This window comes from Pelophylax lessonae (genome assembly GCF_965119305.1).
Source record: "Pelophylax lessonae genome assembly, chromosome: 7".
NCBI lineage: Eukaryota > Metazoa > Chordata > Amphibia > Anura > Ranidae > Pelophylax > Pelophylax lessonae.
This window is the reverse complement of record NC_138774.1, coordinates 8,005,982-8,033,781: the sequence shown is the minus strand read 5'-3', so window position 1 is coordinate 8,033,781 and position 27,800 is coordinate 8,005,982. Positions and strand designations below refer to the sequence as shown.

Here is a 27,800-nt window from a genome sequence, read left to right as displayed (position 1 = left end):
AACTGCCAGGCCATACGTGACGTCATCACGTTGCGCCTGGGCCTCCGAGAGTCATAGAGACTGCCAGGGACCATCTGGTCCTCGCAGTCTCTATGGTACACTTCTGCACAGAACGGATGCCCTGTAGCAGTAAATCTGCTATGGGGCAGTCAGGAGGTTTTTTGCATACTCATGATATACAAATAATGGATGGGTGGCGCTACACTATTTGTTTAAAGACAAAATTATGTCATGCATTTCAGGAATTTTCATGGGAGGAGGCGCTTTCTCATCTAAGCCTCCTGCCTGCTTGCCTATGCTAGGGGCAGGTGGATTCCAGGAAGTAAATGCTACATGAATCATATGCCCTTACTCAAGATAGCCACAGCTAGAATTGCTAAGGGGGGTGTTTTTTTAATGTGATTTCCTTAAAAAATAAAGCAGATAGATATAGATGGGGGGGGGGGGATTTGCATTGAATATTAAAAAATGTATTAAATAGCTGTTTCAGTTTGTGGTGCTCAGATACAGTTTAGTTCCGCTTTTAGACCTTTGTGTTTTCAATGCACAAGCTTTTCTTTTCAAATCAATAAATATACATGGGAATGCATATCAATGTGTGGCAAAAAAAACAAAAACAAAAGAAACATCACACAACTGTATGTCAATGCACGCTGCCATGCGTTTTACAGGAATTGATATGCAATGCAAAGTGCCTAACAATGCGTGGTAAAGTGTCTTCAGAACGTACTGTCAGGAATTTGAAGCCAGCCGTCAGAAAGAACGTGCCAGCTCTAAATCTTATGAGCATAAATGTTCAAGTTTGTGGACATAGAAGCCTAAATGTGCAAAACTGTGCAACACGGCGTGTGCGTGAACATCCACTACAGATACTGGACCCTTATGGCCTATTTAAACCTGACTTCTGCAGAGGATCATTGCCGGGTGCTCTTTCATTTTGAGTTCCTAGTTTTCCTGATCCTGAAGCTCCTGCTTGACCTTGTCATTGACCCGGCTTTCTTCTGGCCTTGGTTTGTTGCTCATCTCTGTTACTGACCGGGTGCAGACAGGTGCAGCCTACTTTCCCCACTGCAGGTGGCGCTCGTTCGCAGAGGAGGAGGAAGTCAGGAGGAGCTCAGTTCCTCTATGGTTTCCTCGGTCACAGGGAGGCAGCTATCCGATTGGATGCTGGCACCCCCTTTGACTCTAGTGGCCATCTTGGGTCAGGTAGAGTCAGGGGCTGACTGGCAACTTTCAGCCAAGGGGGCAAGTACAATCCAGAGGTCCATGGTGCAGCGACTCGGCCCCCCTCCCACTCTCCCTATTCCCAGCCTTCTTCTGACCCCAATTCCGAAGTTGAAGCTTCACTCCAGGTACTCTCTACCCACTGGTCGAATCTTGGTTCCCGACCTGGCCAGCAGGGGACTATTGGGGGGAAGCTGGGACAAATCAGTTGGGGCTGGCTGGGGGGAGTCTCCAGCGGGGCATGGAACCGGCCTCTGCTCAGACACAATTTACACCATCCATGTTGGGGGGGGGGGGGTGGGAGCTAGGCTCTGTCCTTGTCTTGATCCTGCACTCGGTAGGTTAGGAGCTGGAACTTTTTTTTACTTCTCTTCACCAGGAATCATTCAGGCATGTCTGTGGCAGAAGCAATGCAGACTTTTTACAAGGCATCAGAGTGGCCCAGGGGGCAATTGCCCCCCTGGCCCAGTCCTCCCCTGGGTAGAGTATTTAAAACCCTGGCTTCCAGGTTTAGCGTGCATTTTGAGAGTGGCTAGAGTAGGAACAAGTCACTTGTTTTTCAGGGAAAGTGCTTGGGAGCAGGGAAAGGTTCCAGAGGAGTAGGAAAAGTACAGGGACATGTCATCCTTCCTGGAAGTCTTCCCGTTTGGGTGCAGGCCGGCCAGGCCTCATTCCGCTCCTCAAGAAAGATGCTGTTGGCATCTTTGGTCCACCACTCTACTGCCGCTTTGCTGGTAAAACTTGTGAGCGCTCCAGGTCCCGTTACCTTCCTGCTGGGCTTGTTTGTTTCTTTGTTGGACTTCTGTTATAATATATTCCTGTTATTGCACCTGGACTCTGTGTCTTTTCTACTGCGCCTTCCCACACATGGCCTGGACTTCTGACCAAGATTTTTCCTATCTACTCAATACCTCACTGCTGCCATGTTATAAGCAGGTGAGATAGTGTTTCAAAAAACTGACTTGATCTCCCGAAAGTTTCGAGACTCGGTGCTCAGGCTATAGGGTCTCTGGAAACTGCAACGAGCAGCCAAGCTTAGAAAGCCGGCCATTTGGTAGGTATTAGCAAACAGGTAATAAAGGATAACCGTCTCCTAAAACCTACCGAGGTGCTGGCTCTCTATTAACCACTTAAGCCCCGGAAGATTTTACCCCCTACCTGACCAGGGCCTATTTTGCGATTCGGCACTGCGTGACTTTAACGGACAATTGCGCGGTCGTGCGAGGCTGTACCTAAACGAATTTGATGTCCTTTTTTCCCCACAAACAGAGCTTTCTTTTGGTGGTATTTGATCACCTGTGCGATTTTTTGATAATGCGCTATAAACAAAAAAAGAGCGACAATTTTGCAAAAATAACAATATTTTTCACATTTTTTTTATATGAAATTCCCCCAAAAAAAAAAGTAAAAATCAAAATTTTTTAACATTTTAGGCCAATTTGTTTTCTGCTACATATGTTTGATAAAAAAAATGGCAAAAAGCGTACTTTGATTGGTTTGCGCAAAAGTTATTGCGTTTACTAACAAAGGGAAAGATTTTTGTCGTTTTTGTTGTTTTTTTTTAACCCGTAATGGCGGCGATCTGCGATTTTTTTTTTGCGGGACTGTGACATTGCGGCGGACAGATTGGACCCTTGACTGACATTTTTGGGGTTACCAGTGACATTACTACAGTAATCAGTGCTATACATATGCACTGTTACTGTAAAAATGACACTGGCAGTGAAGGGGTTAACTTTTTTTTTTGAGAGCGAGGGGTTAAGTGTGTCCCTAGGGGCGTGATTCTAACTGTGATTGGCTGTGGCTTGATGTGTAAGAGCAGTGATCAATGGTCCTACATAGTAGAACCGTATGATCACCATTCTTACACAGGGGAGAATGACAGGCGGCTTTGTTTTCATTAGCCGCCTGCCTTTCTCCCGGTGTAACGGACGATCGCGAGTGCCCGGCGGACATCGGGTCCGCCGGGCACACGCGTGGGAGAGTCCGTGACCGCGCGGGAGCGCGGCTCTGGCGGCGCGCGCTCGCTCCCTAGAGCCTCACAGGCTAGCGACGTAGCCCTACGTCGCTTTGCCTGTGAGGGGCTGACCGCCGCCGTAAATAGTCATGCGGCGGTCGGCAAGTAGTTAAAGCTTGACTGCGGGCATGTTGGCAAATTCTGCTTCATCCTGTCTTTGATTCTGCCTACGATTTGATACTTTCCTGCTCAGCTGAAACCGAACCCGACTGCTCACCGGACTCTGCTCATAACGGAGCTGGGTGTATCCTGAGTGTCGTACACGCGATATTTCTGCTTGTCCACCAGCGCTCCCAAGTTCCAGTCTTCGGTACCAGCTCCCTGGCACTTGTGCCTTTCTATCGCCCTTGCAGACCTAGTCTCAACTTCCAGAGATGTGCAAGAGGCCACCCTTGTCATTTCAGGCTCCTCATACAAGTACCATTGTTTGCTGGATACTAGATATTGACAGGGCTGGATTAAGAACAACATGGGCCTGGCCTGGTGCTGAGGATTTTGGTGGTTCAGGGCTTCAAGTATGAATGGACACAGTCAGTGATCGTTAAGGATCAGTACCCAGAGAGCAGGGGGAATCTGATGGAAAGTCTGGGGTGAATGGTGCGGGGGGGCAATTATAAGCACTGTTCTCCCTCTATGGCTCACAAAGAAAGCAGCTGAAAGCCCCAGGAGGGAGAGGAGGAGAAGCAGCTTTCAGCTCCTTCATAGAGAGTCAAAGAGGGAGATTGGGGCTTGTAATTACCCCCACCACCGCACTGATAAACCCCCAACTGTCATATTTCCCCTGCAGCAGGAGGTTGCGGGAGCCTCTCATGTGGCCCCCTACTGGCCCTGAGCTGAATAGTCAGTCTGCCCCTACTGGGCCTATTTTAAGGTGGGGGCCTGGAGCTGCAGCTCCAATAGCCCCTACGTTAATCTGGCCCTGGATATTGATGGAACATTCATACAACCAAGAAAAACAGCTATACTACATATAACATATACCATTCTGTTAGTGTTCAGTATGCTAAAATAAAACAAACAGAAGTTTAAGCTGTTTTTTTGGGGGTTTTTTTGTTCCAATTCCAATAAGCTTTATAGACACCATTAAATGGTTAGTTTGACATCTTACCCAGATGTGACTCTTCTACTGATGTGTTTCACCCTCAATCTGTCCTCAATCATAGCCCAGATTGAGGGTGAGACACATATCGATGTCTGTCTGTTTCAGAATGTGTTTTATTTAGCTTGTCATTATGGCTCCTGTTGTTGGTTTGCTTGCAATACGCTCATTAGAGCAGGTACGGGCAAACCGGCATTGAGGAAAGACTATTGGCAGTGAAAACATTCTGTAGCACCCTCCTAGGTAGGAGCTAGGGAGAGAGTATAGTTTTGTGCTCTGTCTGCTTACCAGAGGAGCTGCAGGCAAATCTCTATTGTTCTCTGCCTACCAGAGAGCAGGATCTGTTAGTGAGGTCTGCTCATTGTGCTCAGTATGCGATTCACTCTAGAGAGTGTTTTACGCTGGTCCAATAGGGAGGCATGTTGGACAGTGGGAGGAAACCTGATGAATGGGTGCATAGACTTTTGATACAGTCCTGATGATTGGCAGAGGGCAGGCAGGTCGCTTCGGTGCATTCTGGGATACTGTATAAAAGTCAGGAGCACATGTGCTGAGGGGTCTTTCGTTGGAGAGCGGAGTCGCGGAGGGAGGAGGCGGCTGCCTCCTCCTCTGTAGAGGTGCCATGTGGATGCTGGAGGTTGTCCTGAGGGCCAGAGGAGTGGTTGAAAGGAACTGAACCCAGAAGTCCAGGGAAGCTGACTGGAGACCCTGTGGCTGCAGTATCGTGAGTACAGGGGCCTGACCTGAGAGGGACCACCCCTGCTCATAGAATAGTCAGTGGACGGGTGTTAGCAGAGAGAGAGAGAGAGAGGATACTAGGGAGAGTGTCCTTAAGATAAGAGATTGTTCTCCAAGTCGTCTTGATGGAACCAAGAGACTTAATTCTTACTCATTCAAAGTGGCAGGATGAATTAACAGCCTGACTGTTCCACATCTAAAAGCAAAGTAGAGAAGATAGAAGTCCTCAAATACTGTGAATAGTTAATTGGAGTATCCCACTATTCCCTTCTCCTATCCCCATTATAAATTAAACAACAAAACAACCAAAATACCCCTGGACTGATTATTGAAGTGTGAGCCAAGAGGAAATAAGAAATGAATATAATAATAAAGTAAGTGAATACCTAGCAGCTCTTATGTGGGCAGTGCTACACTTCCCTTACATGTGTAGATGCATTCGCTCTACATAGACATCTCCCCTGGCAAACACTCCAATGCGCTATGCGTGGGTCTGTGTGCCGGTAGAGATCAATGTGTATTGTGGTGCGGAGTTCAAGAATCAAGCAGCAAGGATATGACCACCAGCGGGGGAGGGTCTGTATAATGTGCAGATTTGTTAGCGCGGTGGGGATATGTTTGCTCCGGGAAGTCAATATCGTTTTGATATCTATCTGCCTTTATAAAGGGATACACGCTCATGTCTTTCTACTGTGCCTGATCACCATAGTGGAAACAGCATGGCTCTTTCCCTGCAGATCGCCTCACATCTATGGGAACAGTAGTATAATCCTATTAGACATTGTTCTCTGAGCCTTGCTGAGTGGGATTCATGCCAGTAGTAGTGGTGGGAGTGCATGCATGAGTTTGATCAGAGCAGCGTTCACGGTTCTACACGCTGGTTTCATTGAGTAGTGTTAGGCGCGAATTCCGCTACACGTGGGCTTCATTGTTAAGTGCGGTGTGCGGATTTCCTCACACCAACAGAGGGAAGCCTTGCACGATGTTCTGCTCGTTCACGATCCTTTACTACCCATCTCTATTGTATATTTGAATGTATACAGGTGTGCCATTGGCTGATTCTATGTGAGTAACTTATGTCATGTGACTGTACATTTTGAACTGATCGGCTGATGTTGTATAGCCATCACTTCCTGCCGTTATCCCTGTGTTGTCCCATAAATAACCGGAGTTCAATGCTTTAGGCAGGACATTCTATCGAGCATCCAATGTGATAACAGCCTGTGTGTCTGTATTGCTGGGTACTGCTGAGCGAGCTCCATTACCTTATACAAAAGAGCTGAGAACTGCGCTTTTTATCGCAACGGGGGTAATTGCGATTGGCTTATCCAAAAGTGCACCTATTAGCACAACGGAGTTATTTGCGCATCAAGCGTACATTAAGATCCAAGACATGTCCTTCGTGCCGGTTCACACTTCTGCGATGCGGGAACCCTGCGAATCCACTGCGGGTTCCCACATCGCATTGAACTCGCATGGCAGTTCACACTGCCATATGCGAATCGCTGGGGGTGTCAATACAAAGTTAACGACGCCCCCAGATCAGCTCGCATATCGCAGTGCGAACTGACAGTTCGCCAATGAATCGGATCGCACTGGTGTGAACCACCGATTCTGCTGCGGACCCAAAAAAGGGTCCTGTGCATGTTCAGTGCGATTCAGATGCAAATTCAGTCATACAATCTGTATGGCTGAATTCGCATCGTACAGACATCGCATGTGATTTTAGGAGCAGTGCGCTCCCAATCACATGCGATGTCTGTCATCGCAGAAGTGTGAACCGGCACTTAAAGTGGAACTATAGGCAGCTTTTTTTTTTTTTTCATTTTGGATAGCGTAAGGAAGGGGTATAACCCCAGTCAGATTTTTATTCGCCATCCAATTACAGAGATTTTGCTTCACTTCCTGTCCCACAGCCAAACAGGAAGTGAGAGGCAATCCCTGCAAATCAAAGGATTTCCTTGGGTGGCCCCAAGGGCACCAGGACTAGTGTCCCCATTGGAAGATTTCCCCTCTTTTACTTTTCTGGAGACAACCCAAAATGTAGTATTTTCTTTTACTTTCACTTTCAATGATAATGATAAACAAGACACATAGAATCTCCCTAACAGGGGAATAGACAGCAATAAAAGCTGACAGGGGTTCTAATCCCTCTCCACTCTATCCAAAATGGAAAAAAAGTTTTGCCTTGAGTTATAGTTTAACCCTGACTCCTCTACTGATGCATTTCACCCTCAATCATAGCCTATGACAGTCCAGATTGAGGGCGAGATGCATCATCAATGTCCTCAACCCTGCCAGACATGACTCCTCTACTGACACGTTTCACCCTCGAACTGTCCTCAAGGCTATGACCTTGTCCAGATTGAGAGTAAAGACATGTTAGTGGAGGAGTCAAGTCTGACATCTTTAACCCCACCAGGCATGGCTCTTCGACTGATGCGTTTCACCCTAAATCATAACCTATAACAGTCCAGATTGAGGGCGAGACGCATCATCAATGTCCTCAACCCTGCCAGAAATGACTCCTCTACAGACACGTTTCACCCTCGATCTGTCCTCAATTATAGCCTATGACCTAGTCCTGATTGAGAGTAAGACATGTTAGTGGAGGAGTCAAGCCTGACATCTTTAACCCCCACCAGGCATGACTCTTCGACTGATGCGTTTCACCCTTAATCACAACCTATAACAGTCCAGATTGAGGGCGAGATGCATCATCAATGTCCTCAACCCTGCCAGACATGACTCCATGTTTCACCCTCGATCTGTCCTCAATTATAGCCTATGACCTAGTCCAGATTGAGAGTAAGACATGTTAGTGGAGGAGTCAATTCTGACATCTTTAACCCCACCAGGAATGGCTCTTCGACTGATGCGTTTCACCCTCAATCATAGCTTATAACAGTCCAGATTGAGGGCGAGACGCATCATCAATGTCCTCAAACCCGCCAGACATGACTCCTCTACTGACACGTTTCACCCTCAATCTGTTCTTAGTCATAGGTGTGCACATACGGTGTGCTAGGTGTGCATAGGCACACCTTAATGACCCTGTGTGGTGAAGATTCCGCCTGTTTAGTCTTCTGATATTTCACCAAAGCCTCCTAGCGAGGCTCCTAAAAAAGTGAATGAAAAAATAATTAAACAAAATTGTAAAAAAGAAATAAATAAAATGGTAAAAAAAAAAAATATATATATATAAAACAACAAAATAAAAAAAAAAACGACTGACACCAGTGGCGGAACTACCAGGGTCACAAAGGTTGAACTTGCAACTGGGCTCAGGTGTTCCGCTACTGTGGAGGGGACCGCAAGTTTTCAGGAAGGTGGCCAGCTGCAGGACCGTAATAAAGGGTCCCACCATAGGCGTTCGCTTAGGGTGTGCCAGGTGTGCCTGGGCACACCTTAATCACCCTGTGTGGTGAAGATTCCGCCTGTTTAGACCCATGATATTTCACCAAAGCCCCCTAACGAGGCTCCTAAAAAATTTTAATAAAAATAATAAAAAAATAAAATTATAAAAATAAAAAAAATAAAAACTGCTGACATCATCCTACTGACAACAATCTCTGCCCTGCTAACACCGTCCACTGCCCTACTGACACCGTCAGTATATATACACATGTACACACACAAATATGTGAGCTTTGGGGTGCACACCCTAATGCAATAGGCTGTGCACACCTATGATGATAGTCTATATTGAGGGTGAGATGCATCATAATGTCCCCAGCCCTGCCAGACAGGACTCCTCTACTAACACGTTTCGCCCTCAATATGTCCTTAGTCATAGCCTATGATAGTCATCATAGGCATGAGCATAGGGTGTGCATGGGCACACCTTAATCACTCAGTTTGGTGATCACCCAGTGTCCTCAATTATAGTCTATGACCTAGTCCAGATTGAGAGCGAGACGCATCATTGATGTCCCCAACCCTTCCATACATGAATCCTCTGCTGACACATTTCATCCTCAATCTGTCCTCATTTAAAGCCTATGACCTAGTCCAGATGGAAAGCGAAACGCATCATGGATGTCTCCAAACTTTCCATAAATGACTCCTCTTCAGACACACTTCACCCTCAATCTGTCCTCAATTATAGCCTATGACCTAGTCCAGATTGAGAGCGAAACGCATCATTGATGTCTCCAAACCTTCCATAAATGACTCCTCTTCAGACACACTTCACCCTCAATCTGTCCTCAATTATAGCCTATGACCTAGTCCAGATTGAGAGCGAGACGCATCATCGATGTTCCCAACCCCTCCATACATGATTCCTCTTTTGACACATTTCACCCTCAATCTGTCCTCAATTAAAGCCTATGACCTAGTCCAGATGGAGAGCGAAACGCATCATCGATGTCCCCAACCCTGCCATACATGACCCCTCTTCTGACACATTTCACCCTCAATCTGTCCTCAATTATAGCCCATGACCTAGTCCAGATTGAGGATGAAAAATGTTAGTGGAGGAGTTACGTCTTACATCTTCACCCCTGCCAGACGTTGCTCCTTTACTGATGCATTTCATCCTCAATCTGTCCTCAATTAAAGCCTATGACCTAGTCCAGATGGAGAGCGAAACGCATCATCGATGTCTCCAAACCTTCCATAAATGACTCCTCTTCAGACACATTTCACCCTCAATTTGTCCTCAATTATAGCCTATGACTTAGTCCAGATTGAGAGCGAGACGCATCATCAATGTCCCCAACCCTGCCATAAATGACTCCTCTTCGGACACATTTCACCCTCAATCTGTCCTCAATTATAGCCTATGACCTAGTCCAGATTGAGAGCGAGACGCATCATCGATGTCCCCAACCCTGCCATACATGACCCGTCTTCTGACACATTTCACCCTCAATCTGTCCTCAATTATAGCCCATGACCTAGTCCAGATTGAGGATGAGAAATGTTAGTGGAGGAGTTACGTCTTACATCTTCACCCCTGCCAGACGTTGCTCCTTTACTGATGCATTTCATCCTCAATCTGTCCGCAATTATAGCCTATGAATTAGTCTGGATTGAGGATGAGACATGTTAGTGGAGGAGTCAGGTCTGGCGCTTTCTTTGCTGTCGAAGAGCTACATCTGACAGCAAAGAAAGATCACCCTTGATCTGTCCTCGATAGCCTATCTTTGTGTTGTAGGTGCGCTGAACCTTATGAGTACAGTATGCGTTTCAACGTGATGGGTGATCTTTGGTCCTAGAGGCTGCCCACAAGAAACTGTGTGCTCTTGCTGGACCCCCAGAGGAGTTTGTTGAAGTTTTGAAAGGATGGGAGCGCCACACCAGCTTGTTACAAAAAAGTCTGTACAAGCTGGGGTGGGGCTCCCATCCTTTCAAAACTTCAGTTGTAGACTATAACCTAGTCCAGATCGGGGGTGAGCTATGTTAGTGAAAGAAAAAAAAGAACAAAGAGAAATCTTGTAAGTGCTACAGATGGAAAGGGCCCTCAAGAGGATTAAGTCCATGTGTGAGTACACAGCAAGCTCCTCTTCAATCTTTCTGTTACAGACCCAGCCAGGACAGGGGTTTTTGGGAGGGGATTGCAGGGTGGCCTCCTGCCTACAGATTATGGGCCCTGGCTTTTAAGGAAACACTATTTTTTGGGAGGTGTATGCCTGGGGGACCTTTGGAGTGGTCTTGTTTCTGATTCAAGTTCATGTCTCCGCAAAACACACAGACTCTGTGAATCTAGGCCCCCGATCCATGTTTTGGGCCTAGATACCCCATTACCAACAATGGCTTCACACTGGGAGACTAAGAACAGATGTTCATATCATCAGCTCAAAGCCACCTGTCTGGGGTCACTTGCTATAATGTGTTTTTTTGTAAGTAGGTCTGTCCCATAGTTAGCCTCCTAGATGTCCTTTCACTCATTAGTAATTGTGTTAATTAGGTCACCTATTGTTTCTGTCTGTCTGATCATCTCTTGTGGAGGTAATTAATATTGTCACCCCTGTACCTTGTTATTGAATCATTGTGGGATGTTTATGCTTATAATAATGTGTAATGTACTTTGTATTTAGAATGGTGGGCTTGGTGCCCAATAGTCTGTTTGGGAACTGAGTCACCTAGGTGGCTAATTGGCAGCTTAATGTCTATCAGGGTTGCTGACAGAAATTACGGGACCCTGGAAGAGTCAGGTCTGACATCCTCAGCCCCACCATGAGTGGCTTCTTTCATGAATAATCCATAATCAGCGAGTTTAGTAATAGCCTATGACTAATTCAAGATTGAGGGCAAAATGTGTCATTTCTGAAGGGTTGTGGGGGTGAAGTGACCACATGTCAATAAAGCTTAGTACAACTGAAGGAAAGAAAAGTACCCCATGACCCCCCCCCCCCCCCCTTGTGCAGCCTAGATTTTTGTATGTTTCATATTTTGGGGAGGAGGTGAATGCCAGAAGGCCAGGCACTCAAGGCCATTTGCTAGAGTAGTATGACTTGGGATTACTTCTGATAAAATTAAAAACATTGAATCCATAAAAATCTTAAAAACGGTACTTATAGGTAACTACTACAAAGTACTTACCTCTGTCTCCATCCAATGGAGGAGAAGGAAATTAAAAGAGAACTTTAAATGTTCCACAAGAAGGACAGACACTATAACAGCAATACATTTTTTATTGATATTCTAGTGTATGCCCGCCTTGCGGCATATTTAAACTCCTCTGCTGAAATAGGAAGAGATGGCCTAGCAGCCACACACCTCAACCTGAGTGGTTAGCAGGTAAAAGCAGCCTCAGGTTGATTCATCCAGGCCATGTCCCCAAAATGTTTCGCCCCACCCAAATCTACATGATTAAGCCCCAGGGGTGAGGCGAAACATGTTGAAGACGTAGCTTGGGGGAATCGAACTGAGGCTGTTTTTACTTGCTTACCACTTGGGCCGGATGAAGTGTGCGGTGGCTGGTCTCTTCCTATTTCTGCAGTGTGCTTTAAAACTGCAAGACCTCTGCTCAGTCTGCTCCCTTGCTGGTCAGCAGCATCCAACACATCGGACATTGATAGCCTGAGTGGGGACCCTTAAGCATTTATCGTGGCTCACGGTTAAAGTCCTGTTGGGGACGAAACATGCTGGGGACAAGGCTTGGAGGAATCAAGCTGAGGCTGCTTTTACTTGCTTACCACTTGGGCCGGACAAAGTGTGTGGTGGCTGGTCTCTTCCTATTTCTGCAGTGTGCTTTGGATCTGGGTAACCTCTCCTCAGCCTGCTCCTATGCTGGTCAGCGGCATCCAACACATCAGACTTTGATAGCCTGACTGGGGACCCTCAAGCATTTATCGTAGCTCACATTTAATGTCCTGTTCTAAATTCCATCTCCACCATTGGATGGAGACCGAGGAAATTACTTTGTAGCATTTACGTTTAACCACTTCCTTACCACGTTGTAGCCAAAAAATGACTACAGTGCGGCTCTGTTGTTTCGGGAGGACATCCATGCACGTCCTCCTGGAACCATGCCTTTTGCACGCCCCCTGTAGTGCGCATCCGGTGTGCTCTGTGATTACTGTGTCCATCGGATACAGCCGATCACAGATCATGGTAAACGGCCAATCATAGTGGCCCTTTACCACGTGATCAGTTGTGTACAATCACAGCTGATCACAGTGGAAACAGGCATGACTTTCCTCACACGCTGTCAAAGCGTGAGGAGAGGAGAACCGGTAACTGGCAATCCTGACAGGGGACATGTACAGAGATACTCAGGGCACTGATCATCAGTGCCCTGATTATCAGTGCAGCCCCAACAGGGACAATCAGTGCTCAACAATGCTGCCCATCAGTGCTGTTCATTGGTGCCCATCAGTGCCTCCTCATCAGCGCTGCCAATCAGTGCCACCTATCAGTTGCACATTAGTGCCACCTATCAGTGCAGCCTCATCAGTGCCGTCTCATCAGTGCAGCCTATCAGTCCCCATCAGTGCAGACAATCAGTGCCCATCAGTACAGCCTATCAGTGCCCATTAGTGAAGCCTCATCAGTGCACATCAGTGAAGAAGAAAAATTACTCATTTGCTAAATTTTATAACAGAAACTAAGAAAAAGTTGTATTTTTCTCAAAATGTCCTTTTGTTTAGCAAAAACTATCGGTGATTAAATACCACCAAAAGAAATCTCTATCTGTCTCAAACAAATTATAACAATTTCATATGGGTACAGTGTTGCATGACCGCCCAATTGTCATTCAAAGTTCCACAGCACTAAAAGCTAAAAATTGGCCTGGGCGGGAAGAGGGTATAAGTAAGCAAGTGGTTAACCACTTGCCAACCGCCTCCTGTATATTTACTGCGGTACGCAGCCGCTTACAGGCAAAGTGATATAGTACTACGTCGCTTGCCAAAGAGCCTGTAGATGGCGAGCGCGCACCGGCGCGCTCCCGCCCCCGCTCATTCCCTGCCTAGCCAGCGCGTGTGACCGGCAGCTCCGATGGCCGCCCGCCACTCGCGATCTCCCACAGGAGAGGGAGAAAGACCGACGGCTGATGTAAACACAACCGTCTGTCATTCTCCCTGAAGTAATGGCAGAGACTATTCGATCCTGCTATATAGGATTGCATGTCTCTGTGGCTACTTCACTAGCCATGCCCCCGAACAGTTAGAATCACGCCCCTAGGGACACACTTAATGCTTGATCACCAATAAAGTTAACCCCTTCCCTGCCAGTGTCATTTTTTTACAGTAACAGTGCATATTTATAGCACTGATTACTGTAGTAATGTCACTGGTACCCCCAAAAGTGTCAAAAATGTCAGTCAAGGGTCCGATTTGTACGCTGCAATGTCGCAGTCCCGCAAAAAAAAATTGCAGATCGCCGCCATTACTAGTAAAAAACAATAAAAATGACATCAATCTTTCCCGTAGTTAGTAAAGGCAATAACTTTTGCGCAGACCAATCAATATACGCTTATTGCGATTTTTTTTACCAAAAATATGTAGCAGAAAACAAATTGGCCTAAAATGTTAAAAAATGTAGATTTTTACATTTTTTTTTTTTTGAGAATTTCAAAAAAAATGTGAAAAATATTATTTTTTCAGAATTGTCGCTCTTTTTTTGTTTATACCGCAAAAAATAAAACTCTCACAGGTGATCAAATACCACCAAAAGAAAACTCTGTTTACGGGAAAAAAGGGACATCAATTTCATTTGGGTACAGCATTGCACGACCGCGCAATTGTCAGTTAAAGTCACGCAGTGCCGAATCGCAAAATATGGCCTGGTCAGGAATGGGGTAAAATCTTCTGGTCTTAAAGCGGTTAAAAATACGCTCATTGAGAATTGTTTTGTCAAAGACATGTAGCTAAATACATTTTGGCCTAAATATATGACAAAAATTTAATATATTGGATATTTTTTAGCTGTCAAAGTAGAAAAATATTGTTATTTTTTCAAAATTGTCGCATTTTTTTATTACTATCGCAAAAAATAAAAATCGCAGAGATGACCAAATACCACCAAAAGAAAGCTCTGTTTGTGGGAAAAAAAGGACGTAAATTTAGTTTGGGTACGGCGTTGCATGACCGCGCAATTGTCAGTTAAAGTCGCACAGTGCCGAATCGCAAAAAGTGGCCCTGACGTAAGACAGCAAAATCCTCCGGTGGTAAAAAAACCACCAAAAGAAATCTCTATCTGTCTCAAAAATTACAACAATTTCATATGGGTACAGTGTTGCATGACCGCCCAATTGTCATTCAACATTCCACAGCGTTAAAAGCTAAAAATTGGCCTGGGCGGGAAGGGGGTATAAGTAAGCAAGTGGTTAAGGTGCCCAAAGAGGTGATATAGGAAGGTCCCACCACTATTATTTTGGGGACTTATAGGCATCTAATTGCACACCATTCATAAATATGCAAAATGTAATATTGCAATATATATTAAATATTCTTTAATAAAATATAATAATTTTATCACAATGAACCAAATTATCTCAGCACCAATAATTCTTAGGATGCTGCATTGTCTTCAGAACCTTCGCCCTGGGGGAACAGAGAAGGAGAGCGGAGGCTGCTGGTATACGGCAGTAATCCTCTTGGCGTTAAAGAGTGTACAGAACATGTTGATCTTTTTAAATATAGATAAAAGCTGAGTATGTTGAGCTCAGCGGGACGCTGCGTGTCTTCTCTTCTTATTTTATTATTTACCGCAGTCACTAAACATGGAAGATATTTTCGGTCCTGACTTTTAACATTTTGTACACTAACCAGCAAATCCTTTGATCAAAAATTTAGAAGCACTTGGTAACAGAAGGTGATTTGATGTCCACAAAAAAATCAATAACATGGAAAAAAACTAACAAATCAATAAAAAACAAAAAAGAAAGCAAGTGTGAAAAATAAAAATGCCTGAAGGGGTAAGTCCACCCAGAACGGACATATTGGCTCAGAGTGGATGCCGGCAGCCTGAATCATACGCTGTGATCTTCTGAGCTTGGATCTCAGCAGGGAGTTATTGGACCAATGGATGGCTCTTTATGTCTCTCAGTACTCTTCCTTGATAGCCCAGGTCTGTCAATTAGGATTGACCAGGTATGTATTAATAATGTAACCTTTTATATATTTTTATAGCTTTGGACCCTCTAATGCTGCTTGGTAGGAGAGGTGAAGGATATATGAAGACGTTTAGGCATGGATAGTTCCAAGAATCCAGGTTACATCAACACAAAGGGATCTCTGATATGTATGGACTCGTTTAAAATGCACATCAAATGCAAGGCAGGTTAGCAAATTACTATCGACTTTAGTAGAGTCGTACTTGACAGTTTAGAGGTTGTATTTGACCTGCTTTGTATTTCTCTAAGATGGGAGTGATGGTGGTTCAGGGGTCTGATGAGGCAAGCCAAAAAAGCTAATTAGGACCCGTAGGATGGTTTGTATTGCTGTAGGATAGGAGTGATGGTGGCCCTCGGGGGTCCAATAGGTCAGGCCAAAAAAGCTAATTAGGACCCATACCATGGTTTGTATTGCTCTAGGATCGGAGTGATGGTGGTTCCCAAGGTCCAATTGGTCAAGCCAAAAAAGACAATTTAAACCCATAGGATGGTTGTATTTCTCTAGGATGGGAGTGACCGTGGTCCTCAGGAGTCTGACGAGTTAAGAAAAATAAAGTAAATGAAGACCCATAGGATGGTTTGTATTGCAAATTAAGACCCATAGGATGGTTTTAATTGCTCTAGGATAGGAGTGATGGTGGTCCTCAGGGTCTGACAAATTAAGACCCATAAGATGGTTTGTATTGCTCTAATATGGGAGTTATGGTGGTCTTTAGGGGTCAGATGGGCCAAGCCAAAAAAAAGCAAATTAAGACACATAGGATGGTTTGTATTGCTGAACAATAGGAGTGATGGTGGTCCTCAGGGGTCCAATGGGTCAGGCCAAAAAAGCTAATTAAGACCCATAGCAAAGTTTGTATTGCTCTAGCATAGGAGTGATGGTGGTCCTTAAGGTCCAATGGCTCAAGCCAAAAAAAGCAAATGGAGACCCATAGGATGGTTTGTATTTCTCTATGATGGGGGTGATGGTGGTCCTTAGGGTTTGACAGGTCAAGCCTGAAAAGCAAATTAAGACCCATAAATGGTTTGTATTGCTGTAGGGTGGGAGTGATGGTGGTCCTCAGGATTCTTACAGGTCAAGCCAAAAAAAGCTAATTTGGACCCATAGGATGATTTTTATTAGTCTAGAATGGGAGTGTTGGTGGTCCTCAGTAGTGATGGATGAACATCTGATGGGACGGTTTGTGAACGGTTCGTGCGAACTCGCTCAAATGTTCACGAACCACAGGTTCGTGGTGGGTCCCATTCATTTTAATGGCAGGCGAACATGAAAAACCTCCAGGTCATATTTGCAGCCACAAAATACTTACTAGCTGTGCACACATAGTCCCACAACATGGACACTGACATACCAGAAGTATTGCTATTGGAAAAGTTGCCATAATTTTTTTTTTTTTTTTCAGCAAAAACATTTTTTTTTTCTAAATCAGCCAGAATTGACAGCAGCCGGTAAATACATGTCAAATACATATAGGGTCCATTCACACATCTGTAAAATGGGTCCGCATCCGTTACACAATTTAGCGGAACCTTTACAGACCCATTGATTTTCAATTCCAGTCTGAAAAATTAGGCATTCACAGGATAAAGAAGTAAGTGTCGGCCAGTACAGGCCCCAAAAATTAGCCAACAGGCGTTCACCTGACAGCAAAGAACTTTGTTCATTCTCTGCTGTGTGCACCCGCAAAGACACCACCACCAACACCACCACCATATACCCTCCGCTTGAGTCACAGGAATTATTTTCCGATCCATCACAAGACATTTACGATGCACAGCCATTCTTGGCACGTGACGTCCATAGACACATCATCATCCACGTCACCTTCCCCACCACTAACATTTGAGATCTTGGAGTAGGCAGCAACAGCGGGGACCGACCTCCTTGAGCTGATCTGGGTACAGTCTTCAGACTGCTGAGTGGCGGCTGTTGCTACCTCCTCTTCCTGATCCGATGCCAAGAATGGCTGTGCATCGTAAATGTCTTGTGATGGATCGGAAAATAATTCCAGTGACTCAAGCGGAGGGTATATGGTGGTGGTGGTGTTGGTGGTGGTGTCTTTGGGGGTGCACACAGCAGAGAGTGAAGAGGGTGCAGATAGAGAGGATGAGGAGGGTGCAGAAGAGGAAGGCTGAGTGAGCCACTCAACCAAGTCTGGTGCGTCCTTTGACGTAATCAAACGCACCTTTTGCAACTTCCCACTTAGGCTCCGGCCTACTGCTCCTGCCCTACCCCTACCACCCCTGGGGAAGGGCCTGCCTCTTCCTCTGCCTGTCATTTTTTATTAAATGACCCTGTGACAAAAGTCTCTAGAGAAGCGCAGTATATGTGGAAGAAGGTATATAACACCCCGTTTCAATCTGTCATTTTGGGGGGGCCACTGGTCTATCACACCAGTTATAAAAAAAAATTCCCCGTAACTTTTGTCACTGTGTGTAGCAGCGTTAAGGCAGGGAAACAGGCAAAATTTCTGCAGTACCCAAATACACTATTATGAAAGTATATTGTTATATAACACCCCGCTTCAATCTGTCGTTTTGGGGGGGGGGGGGCACTGGTCTATCACACCAGTTATAAAAAAAAATTGCTAGTAACTTTTGTCACTGTGTGTAGCAGAGTTAACGCAGCGAAAGAGGCAAAATTTCTGCAGTACCCAAATACACTATAATATACTTTCTATATTAGAAAGTATATTATAAGTGTATTACACCCCTATATAGTGCACTGCACACCAAACAACAGTACACCTATAAAAGGACTTTTGTGGACCTATTAGCTAGTGATTTGTGTCACTATACAGTCTTTCCCTGCTCCCCACAGCAACCTCTCCCTACACTATGCTGCACAATACAAATCCACTATAATATGCTTTCTATATTTGAAAGTATATTATAAGTGTATTACACCCCTATATACTGCACACCAAACAACAGTACACCTATATCAGGCCTTAAAAGGACTTTTGTGGACCTATTAGCTAGCGTTTTGTGTCACTGACAGTCTGTCCCTGCTCCACACAGCAACCTTTCCCTACACTGACAAAAAGCAGAATGTAAAATGGCAGCCAGCTCAGGTCTATTTATAAGGTAGGGGGTATGTCCATGTGCTGAAATGTCTCAATTGGCTGTCCTGTACCACCTGATGGATGTGTCATGGGTCAAAGTTCTTCCCAATGTAAAAGAATATGGCGGTAGTGAACATATGTTCGCATGAACGAGCAAAGTTCGCCGCGAACTGACCGCTGGGCGAACTGCAAGGCCATCTCTAGTCCTTTAGGAGTTCAATGGATTAAGCCAAAAAAGCAAGTTAAGACCTATAGGATGGTTTGTATTGCTGTAGGATGGGAATGATGGTGATCCTCAGGAGGCCAACATTTCAAGGCAAAAAAAGCTCCATAGGATGATTTGGAGTGCCCACTGAAAAAAGACAAGAGGAGAGGCAGGAGAGCCCTTATAGTGTAAGACCCCGTTCACACTGGGGCGACCTGTCAGGCGACCTGGTCGCCTGACAGGTCGCCGTAGGTCGCCTGCCATAGAGTAGCTGTGGACCGGTTCTAATAGGAGCGACACAAGTCGCTCCAACTTAGAAAAAGCTTCTCCGGGGCGACCTGGAGCGACCTGCATTGACTTCAAGGATATGAAGTCCGTGCCGGCTGCTCCGAGGTCGCGGTGCGAGCTGCGCACCGCGACCTGTGAGGTCGCCCTGGCAAGTAGCGTTGCCCCAGTGTGAACGGGGTCTGACACAGTAAAAACATGACGCGGTAGCATGGCTTGGCTCAAGTGTGAACCGGGACAAACTCTGTTTATCAGCAAAGCCAAGTTGTCATAATTTCCCAATTTTTCACAGAAACTTTGGAAAATTCCTAGTTCATCTCTGTCCGTAGGTACAAAATCTCATAATAAAATAATCATTGCTAAAAACATTAAAAATATATTTGAATATTAAAAAAAAAAAAAAAATAACTCCGTTCATGAATATTACATGTGTGGAATCTGACAAATTTCAATGAAAAATTAACAAAATGTATCAACAAGAGATTAACCTCCCTGGCGGTATGATTATGTCAGGAATTACATACCAAAAGCGGTACAATTGTTTTCATGGAAATTTGGCGTTATGTATTATAGGCCTACAATTCTTAGTAATTACTGACTTAAACCTGACCAAAACAAGACTCTAGTGATAAATTTGAAACACAAACGCATGAATTATAATCGAATCAATAATATAATTTTATTATTTAATATATAATATATATAATAAAATTATATTATTGATTAGATTATAATTCATGCATTATATATTATATATATATATATATATATATATATATATATATATATATATGTGTGTGTATGTGTATATATATATATATATATATATGTATATATATATACACACACATATATATATATATATGTGTAATATATAACGCATGAATTATAATTGAATCAATAATATAATTTTATATATATATATATATACATATATACAGTGGGTACGGAAAGTATTCAGACCCCCTTACATTTTTCACTCTTTGTTATATTGCAGCCATTTGCTAAAATCATTTGGGTTCATTCTTCTTCCTCATGAATGTACACATAGCACCCCATACTGACAGAAAAACACAGAATTGTTGACATTGTTGCAGATTTATTAAAAAAGAAAAACTGAAATATCACATGGTCCTAAGTATTCAGACCCTTTGCTGTGACACTCATATATTTAACTCAGGTGCTTTCCATTTCTTCTGATCATCCTTGAGATGGTTCTACACCTTCATTTGAGTCCAGCTGTGTTTGATTATACTGATTGGACTTGATTAGGAAAGCCACACACCTGTCTATATAAGACCTTCCAGATCACAATACATGTCAGAGCAAATGAGAATCATGAGGTCAAAGGAACTGCCTGAAGAGCTCAGAGACAGAATTGTGGCAAGGCACAGATCTGGCCAAGGTTACAAAAAGATTTCTGCTGCACTTAAGGTTCCTAAGAGCACAGTGGCCTCCATAATCCTCAAATGGAAGACGTTTGGGACGACCAGAACCCTTCCTAGAGCTGGCCGTCCGGCCAAACTGAGCTATCGGGGGAGAAGAGCCTTGGTGAGAGAGGTAAAGAAGAACCCAAAGATCACTGTGGCTGAGCTCCAGAGATGCAGTCAGGAGATGGGAGAAAGTTGTAGAAAGTCAACCATCACTGCAGCCCTCCACCAGTCGGGGCTTTATGGCAGAGTGGCCCGGCGGAAAGCCTCTCCTCAGTGTAAGACACATGAAAGCCCGCATGGAGTTTGCTAAAAAACACCTGAAGGACTCCAAGATGGTGAGAAATAAGATTCTCTGGTCTGATGAGACCAAAATAGAACTTTTTGGCCTTAATTCTAAGCGGTATGTGTGGAGAAAACCAGGCACTGCTCATCACCTGTCCAATACAGTCCCAACAGTGAAGCATGGTGGTGGCAGCATCATGCTGTGGGGGTGTTTTTCAGCTGCAGGGACAGGACGACTGGTTGCAATCGAGGGAAAGATGAATGCGGCCAAGTACAGGGATATCCTGGACAAAAACCTTCTCCAGAGTGCTCTGGACCTCAGACTGGGCCGAAGGTTTACCTTCCAACAAGACAATGACCCTAAGCACACAGCTAAAATAACAAAGGAGTGGCTTCACAACAACTCCGTGACTGTTCTTGAATGGCCTAGCCAGAGCCCTGACTTAAACCCAATTGAGCATCTCTGGAGAGACCTAAAAATGGCTGTCCACCAACGTTTACCATCCAACCTGACAGAACTGGAGAGGATCTGCAAGGAGGAATGGCAGAGGATCCCCAAATCCAGGTGTGAAAGACTTGTTGCATCTTTCCCAAAAAGACTCCTGGCTGTATTAGATCAAAAGGGGGCTTCTACTAAATACTGAGCAAAGGGTCTGAATACTTAGGACCATGTGATATTTCAGTTTTTCTTTTTTAATAAATCTGCAACAATGTCAACAATTCTGTGTTTTTCTGTCAGTATGGGGTGCTATGTGTACATTCATGAGGAAGAAGAATGAACCTAAATGATTTTAGCAAATGGCTGCAATATAACAAAGAGTGAAAAATTTAAGGGGGTCTGAATACTTTCCGTACCCACTGTATATATATATATATATATATATATATATATATATATATATATATATATATATATATATATATATGTATATGTGTGTGTGCATATATATATATATATAATATAAAATGTGTTTTGTGTTTTGTGCAACGTTTTTTTTTTTTTTTTTTGAATTCCCCTCCCTAGTCCCGCTCCCATGCAGCATTGCTGCTGCAGGGAACGGAACTAGGAAGTGATCACACCGACGGTGGACGGAGGAGCGGCGGGACTCTCTGCTGGCGATCTCAGCAATGAGAGATCATCGCTGGATCGCCAGGATAAGGTAAGAGAACACCGCTGCGCTCTCTGCCTATCCACCCCGAGCGTGACTCGGGGTTACCACTCCTGATATGAAAAACCAACCCCGAGTCACGCTCGGGATTACCGCCTATGAGGTTAAAGGAGAAGTACAGCCAAAGCCTGGATCACAGGAGTGACCCCTTTTCAGCAGACAGAGGGCCAAAGCCCGCTGTCGGCTGGCATCACAGAGCCATCCCAAACTTGGGCAAGATCGTGACAATACAGTAAATTGGGGATCCGCTCACATGCCTGGACTGGCACCCGGCTCAGCCTTTTCAGCGAGCTGCTGAGAGCCTGATCCAACCGCTCCCGTCCCCACCACAGCCCGGCGCTTCAGTGACCACGGGGGGGGGGGCAAGCAGAGCAGAGAGCTGCTGACTGACAGTCACCAGCTCTCTGCTCAGGGCGCACTGAGACCTGAGTGATCAGCGGTGTTTGATCGCTGGGTTCTTAGTGTTGGATCCGGCAGGGGACAGATGCAGCATCGGACTAGGATTCTGGGAAAAAAAACCCCTATACTTCTCTTTTAACAATTATTTGGCTGATTACAGTGACTTTAAAAGTATTCACAACCCTTCAAAATTTCCCACATTTTGTCATGTTTCAACATAAACGTAAATGTATTTTATTGGGATTTTATGTCATAGACCGACACAAAGTGGCCATAATTGTGAAGTGGAAGGAAAATGATAAATGATACAAATAAATCTGTGAAAAGTGTGGCTGCATTTGTATTCACCCCCCCCCCCCCCCCGGGTCAATACTTTGTAGAACCGCCTTTCTCTGCAATTACAGCTGCAAGTCTTTTTGGGGATGTCTCTACCAGCTTTGCACATCTAGAGAGGACATTTCTGCCCATTCTTCTTTGTAAAATATCTCAAGCTCTGTCAGATTAGATGGAGAGCGTCTGTGAGCAGCAATTTTCAAGTCTTGCCACAGATTCTCAATGTGATTTAGGTCTGGAGTGTGACTGGGCCATTCCAACACATGCATGTGCTTTGATGTAAAGCATTTCTGGCTGGATGTTTCCGGTCGTTGTCCTGCTGGAAGGTGAACCTCTGTCCCGGTCTCAAGTCTTTTGCAGACTCTAACAGGTTTTCTTCTAAGATTACCCTGTATTTGGCTCCATCCATCTTCCCATCAACTCTGACCAGCTTCCCTGTCCCTGCTGAAGAAAAGCATCCCCACAACATGATACTGGCACCACCATGTTTCACGGTGGGTATGGTGTGTTCAGGGTGATGTGCAGTGTTCGTTTTTTCCGCCACACATGGCGTTCTCCCACCTGAGCTGTGGATCTCTGCAGCTCCTCCAGAGTTCCCATGGGCCTCTTGGCTGCTTCTCTGATGAATGCTCTCCTTGCCCGGCCGGTCAGTTTAGGTGGACGGCCATGTCTTGGTAGGGTTGCAGTTGTGTCATACTCTTTCCATTTTCCGATGATGGATTGAACAGTGTTCCGTGAGATTTTCAAAGCTTGGGATATATTTTGTAACCTAACCCTGCTTTAACTTTCTCCACAACTTTATCCCTGACCTATCTGGTGTGTTCCTTGGCCTTCATGATGCTGTTTGTTCACTAAGGTTCTCTAACAAACCTCTGAGGGCTTCACAGAACAGCTGTATTTATACTGAGATTATATTACACACAGGTGGACTCTATTTACTAATTAGGGGACTTCTGAAGGCAATTGGTTCCACTAGATTTTAGTTAGGGGTATCAGAGTAAAGGGGGGTAAATACAAACGCACATCACAATTTTCACAGATTTATTTGTATAATTTATCATTTTCCTTCCACTTCACAATTATGTGCCACTTTGTGTCGATCTATCATATAAAATCCCAATAAAATACAATTGCGTTTTTGGTTGTAACATGAGAAAATGTGGAAAATTTCAAGGGGTATGAATACTTTCAAGGCACTGTATGAAACAGGATGGCCTCTGTGACAGTACTCACCATCACTGGGAGTGAAAGACAGATACTTAATGGTTTGGATTGCTTCAAATGGGGTCTGTGTTTACACTTATGCTAATGTGTATTGTACTTCAATTGCAGAGACAAGGCTCTCCCTATCGTTTGTGTATTGAGGTGTGATGTGGATTCTGTTAAGTCTGTCTGTCCCGTTGTTAATTGTTAATTAACTCACATATTGTGTCTGTCCAGATGGCTAGATAATTAGTTCAGGTTAATTCTATTTCTGTATACAATTTCATCTGCATATGATAATGTAATCAGGCAACCCCTGACCTGTGTGTGGTAATCTGATCAGGAGGGGGATGTGCTCATGTGTGTATAAATTGAGTGTGAAGCTGTTCAATAAAAGAGAAAAAGGTTCCAGTACAAGCTAATTTGTCGGCTAGCTTTGTATGGGGCGGCTGGAAAATCTGATATCTATGTTAACGACTGGGAGGAAGCCGTACACTGACAGAAGTCCAGAAGTACAGTGTGGGTTGCGGTTCTGTAACAGCCTCTATCTACAGGATATTTAATTTATTTTATTTATATATATATATATATATATATATATATTTATATTATTATATAGAATATATTTAATAAAAAATAAAATTGGTAGATTATTTTGTTACTTTTGTCTCTTTTACACCATTTCATAAGCAGCTTAGTCTATCTCTCTTCACACCTGTAGTTACGAAGGTGCCTGGAAGGGCCGCCCCCTCCCTTCCACCTCCAGCCGTCAAGACAGCTTCCCACAGAGAAGATGGAGGAACATCGGTTCCCCCATCTTCTCTGTGACAAATGATCCCAGGAGCGACAATTTATTCATTTCCGGTTTCGGAGCTTATATTTCCCGGCCGATACAACTAGGGAAGCAGCTAATCAATCATGATCTGTGCTTGGTTAGTTGTTTTGGAGGGCAGGGGAGACAATAGACCCCTGGAGTCTCCATAAAGAGTTTCTGTTACCTTCACAAAGCTAACTGTGATAGCAATAAATAAAAAGTGTAAAAAATAAATAAATAAAAAATAAATAAAAATAATTTTTTTAACCACTTCTGGACCGGAAGGATTTCCCCCTTTAATGACCAGGCCATTTTTTGCGATTCGGCACTGTGTTATTTTACTGGACAATTGCGCGGTCGTGCAACACCGTACACAAATAAAATTGATGTCCTTTTTTTCCCACAAACAGAGCTTTCTTTTGGTGGTATTTGATCACCTGTGCGATTTTTTTGCGCTATAAACAAAAAATTACGACAATTCTGAAAAAAAAAAAATATATATATATTTTTCACTTTTAGCTATATAACATTCCCAATAAAAAAAAAAAAAAAAAATGTAATCTCATTTTTTCATAATTTTAGGCCAATTTGTATTCTGCTACATATTTTTGGTAAAAAAAAAAAATCCCAATAATTGTATTTTGATTGGTTTGCGCAAAAGTTAACGCGTCTACAAACTAGGGGAAAGATTTATGTCATTTTTATTTATTTATTTATTTTTTACTAGTAATGGCGTCGATCTGCGATTTTTAGCGGGACTGCAACATTGGGGCGGACAGATCGGACCCCTAACTGACATTTTTGACACTTTTGGGGGGACCAGTGACATTACTGCAGTAATCAGTGCTAAAAATATGCACTGTCACTGTACTAATGACACTGGCAGGGAAGGGGATAACCCAGGGGTGATCAAAGGGTAAAATGTGAGCCTAGGGCAGTGATGGAGAACCTTGGCACCCCAGATGTTTTGGAACTACATTTCCCATGATGCTCAACTAAAATGCAGAGTGCATGAGCATCATGGGAAATGTAGTTCCAAAACATCTGGGGTGCAAGGTTCGCCATCAGTGGCCTAGGGGGTGTTTTCTAACTGTGAGGGGGATGGGCTTATGGAATAAACACAGAGACCTGTGATCCTAAATAGGAGGAGCTCTGCGTTGATTCCTGAGAGAACAACGGTCTGCTGTGTTTACAACAGCAGACCGCCCTTCTCTCTCCACGGGGAGCAATCGCAGGTGCCCGGTGGCAATTGTGCAAGCAATTGCGGCCGCTGGCCCCATGTATCAGCTTCCCCACTAGCGAATGGGCGCGCGAGCGCACCCCCGGGATTGCTCCAGCGAACCACCGTACAGGTACAGCAATTTGCAGGAACCTGCCGCCGTATATCTGCGGTGGCGGGTCGGCAAGTGGTTAAAAATGTAGAAGCCCCCTACCTCCCCTCCCCCTCCGTCCGCCACGCATACACGCAAATGCAGACACATGTGTAGGTCCAAGACGCATATGTGAAACGTGATTGCACCACATATGTGAACCACGAACATCGAAGTGAGAGCAATAATTCTAAGGCAATTACTCTAAACGAATAACCTATAAAGAAAAAAATTAACGTTTGGACCTAAGGGCAGTTTTAGGTTCCGTCGTTTGTCACCATTTCAAGGGCATGCACGATTTTTAAATCCTGATATGTTTATTATCTATTTGCTTGTTGTAAAATAATCTTTTTTATTTTATCAAAAAAAAAGGGTATTCTTTTGGGTTTGTGTGCACTAAAATTAATTTAGTGTATTTTTTCCTAAAAATTTGCATAAAAAAACATAAAAAAAAAAATTGCAACAGCCACAATTTAATTCTCCAGGGCCTCTGCTTTCAGGAAATATATGATTTTGGAGGGTACTAAGTAATATTCTAGCAAAAAATACCTTTTTTAACAAAGGTGTGAAAAATGTAAAAAACTGTCCTGGACAGCAAGTGGTTAAAGCCACACCATCCAAAGGGGAGGGGCTTACCTGCGGCGGAAGCAGCGGTAACCTTATGTAAGACAGGAGCATCCCCAGATCCTTCTGCCGTGATTCAATGTCATATTTGACCCATTGCATTAGCGCCTGGAAAATGGTTTCCTCATCGGGGACATTGATGTCATCGCTGGATAACAGCTTGGCAATTTCATTCGCCGGCAAGAGAAGAAATTCTTGATTGCGGATCACTTCAATAAAATTTTCCTGCAAAAGGAAAAAACAAAAAGTAATAAGAGAGAGCGGAATGGAGGTGACCAAAGTAGATGTGTCCCTGGTAAAGGTACATCGATGATGGGGCATTATTCCTACCACTGACACCAATGATGGGGCACTATTCCTCCCACTGACACCAATGATGGGGTACTATTCCTCCCACTGACACCAATGATGGGGCACTATTCCTCCCACTGACACCAATGATGGGGTACTATTCCTCCCACTGACACCAATGATGGGGCACTATTCCTCCCACTGACACCAATGATGGGGTACTATTCCTCCCACTGACACCAATGATGGGGCACTATTCCTCCCACTGACACCAATGATGGGGCACTATTCCTCCCACTGACACCAATGATGGGGTACTATTCCTCCCACTGACAGCAACAATGGGGCACTATTCCTCCCACTGACACCAATGATGGGGCACTATTCCTCCCACTGACACCAATGATGGGGCACTATTCCTCCCACTGACACCAATGACGGGGCGCTATTCCTCCCACTGACACCAATGATGGGACACTATTCCTCCCACTGACACCAATGACGGGGCACTATTCCTCCCACTGACACCAATGATGGGACACTATTCCTCCCACTGACACCAATGATGGGACACTATTCCTCCCACTGACACCAATGACGGGGCACTATTCCTCCCACTGACACCAATGATGGGACACTATTCCTCCCACTGACACCAATGACGGGGCACTATTCCTCCCAC

General features: G+C 44.4%; 1 protein-coding gene across 1 annotated transcript in view; it reads right to left on the bottom strand.

The window, feature by feature from the left end:
- KLHL4 (kelch like family member 4) overlaps positions 1-27,800 on the bottom strand; it is a 131,821-nt gene that overhangs the window by 56,169 nt on the left and 47,852 nt on the right. Inside the window, exon 4 of the mRNA XM_082264350.1 lies at positions 26,840-27,052. Within this exon, the coding sequence (XP_082120476.1) occupies positions 26,840-27,052 (213 nt within the window). The remainder of the gene's footprint in view (positions 1-26,839; positions 27,053-27,800) is intronic.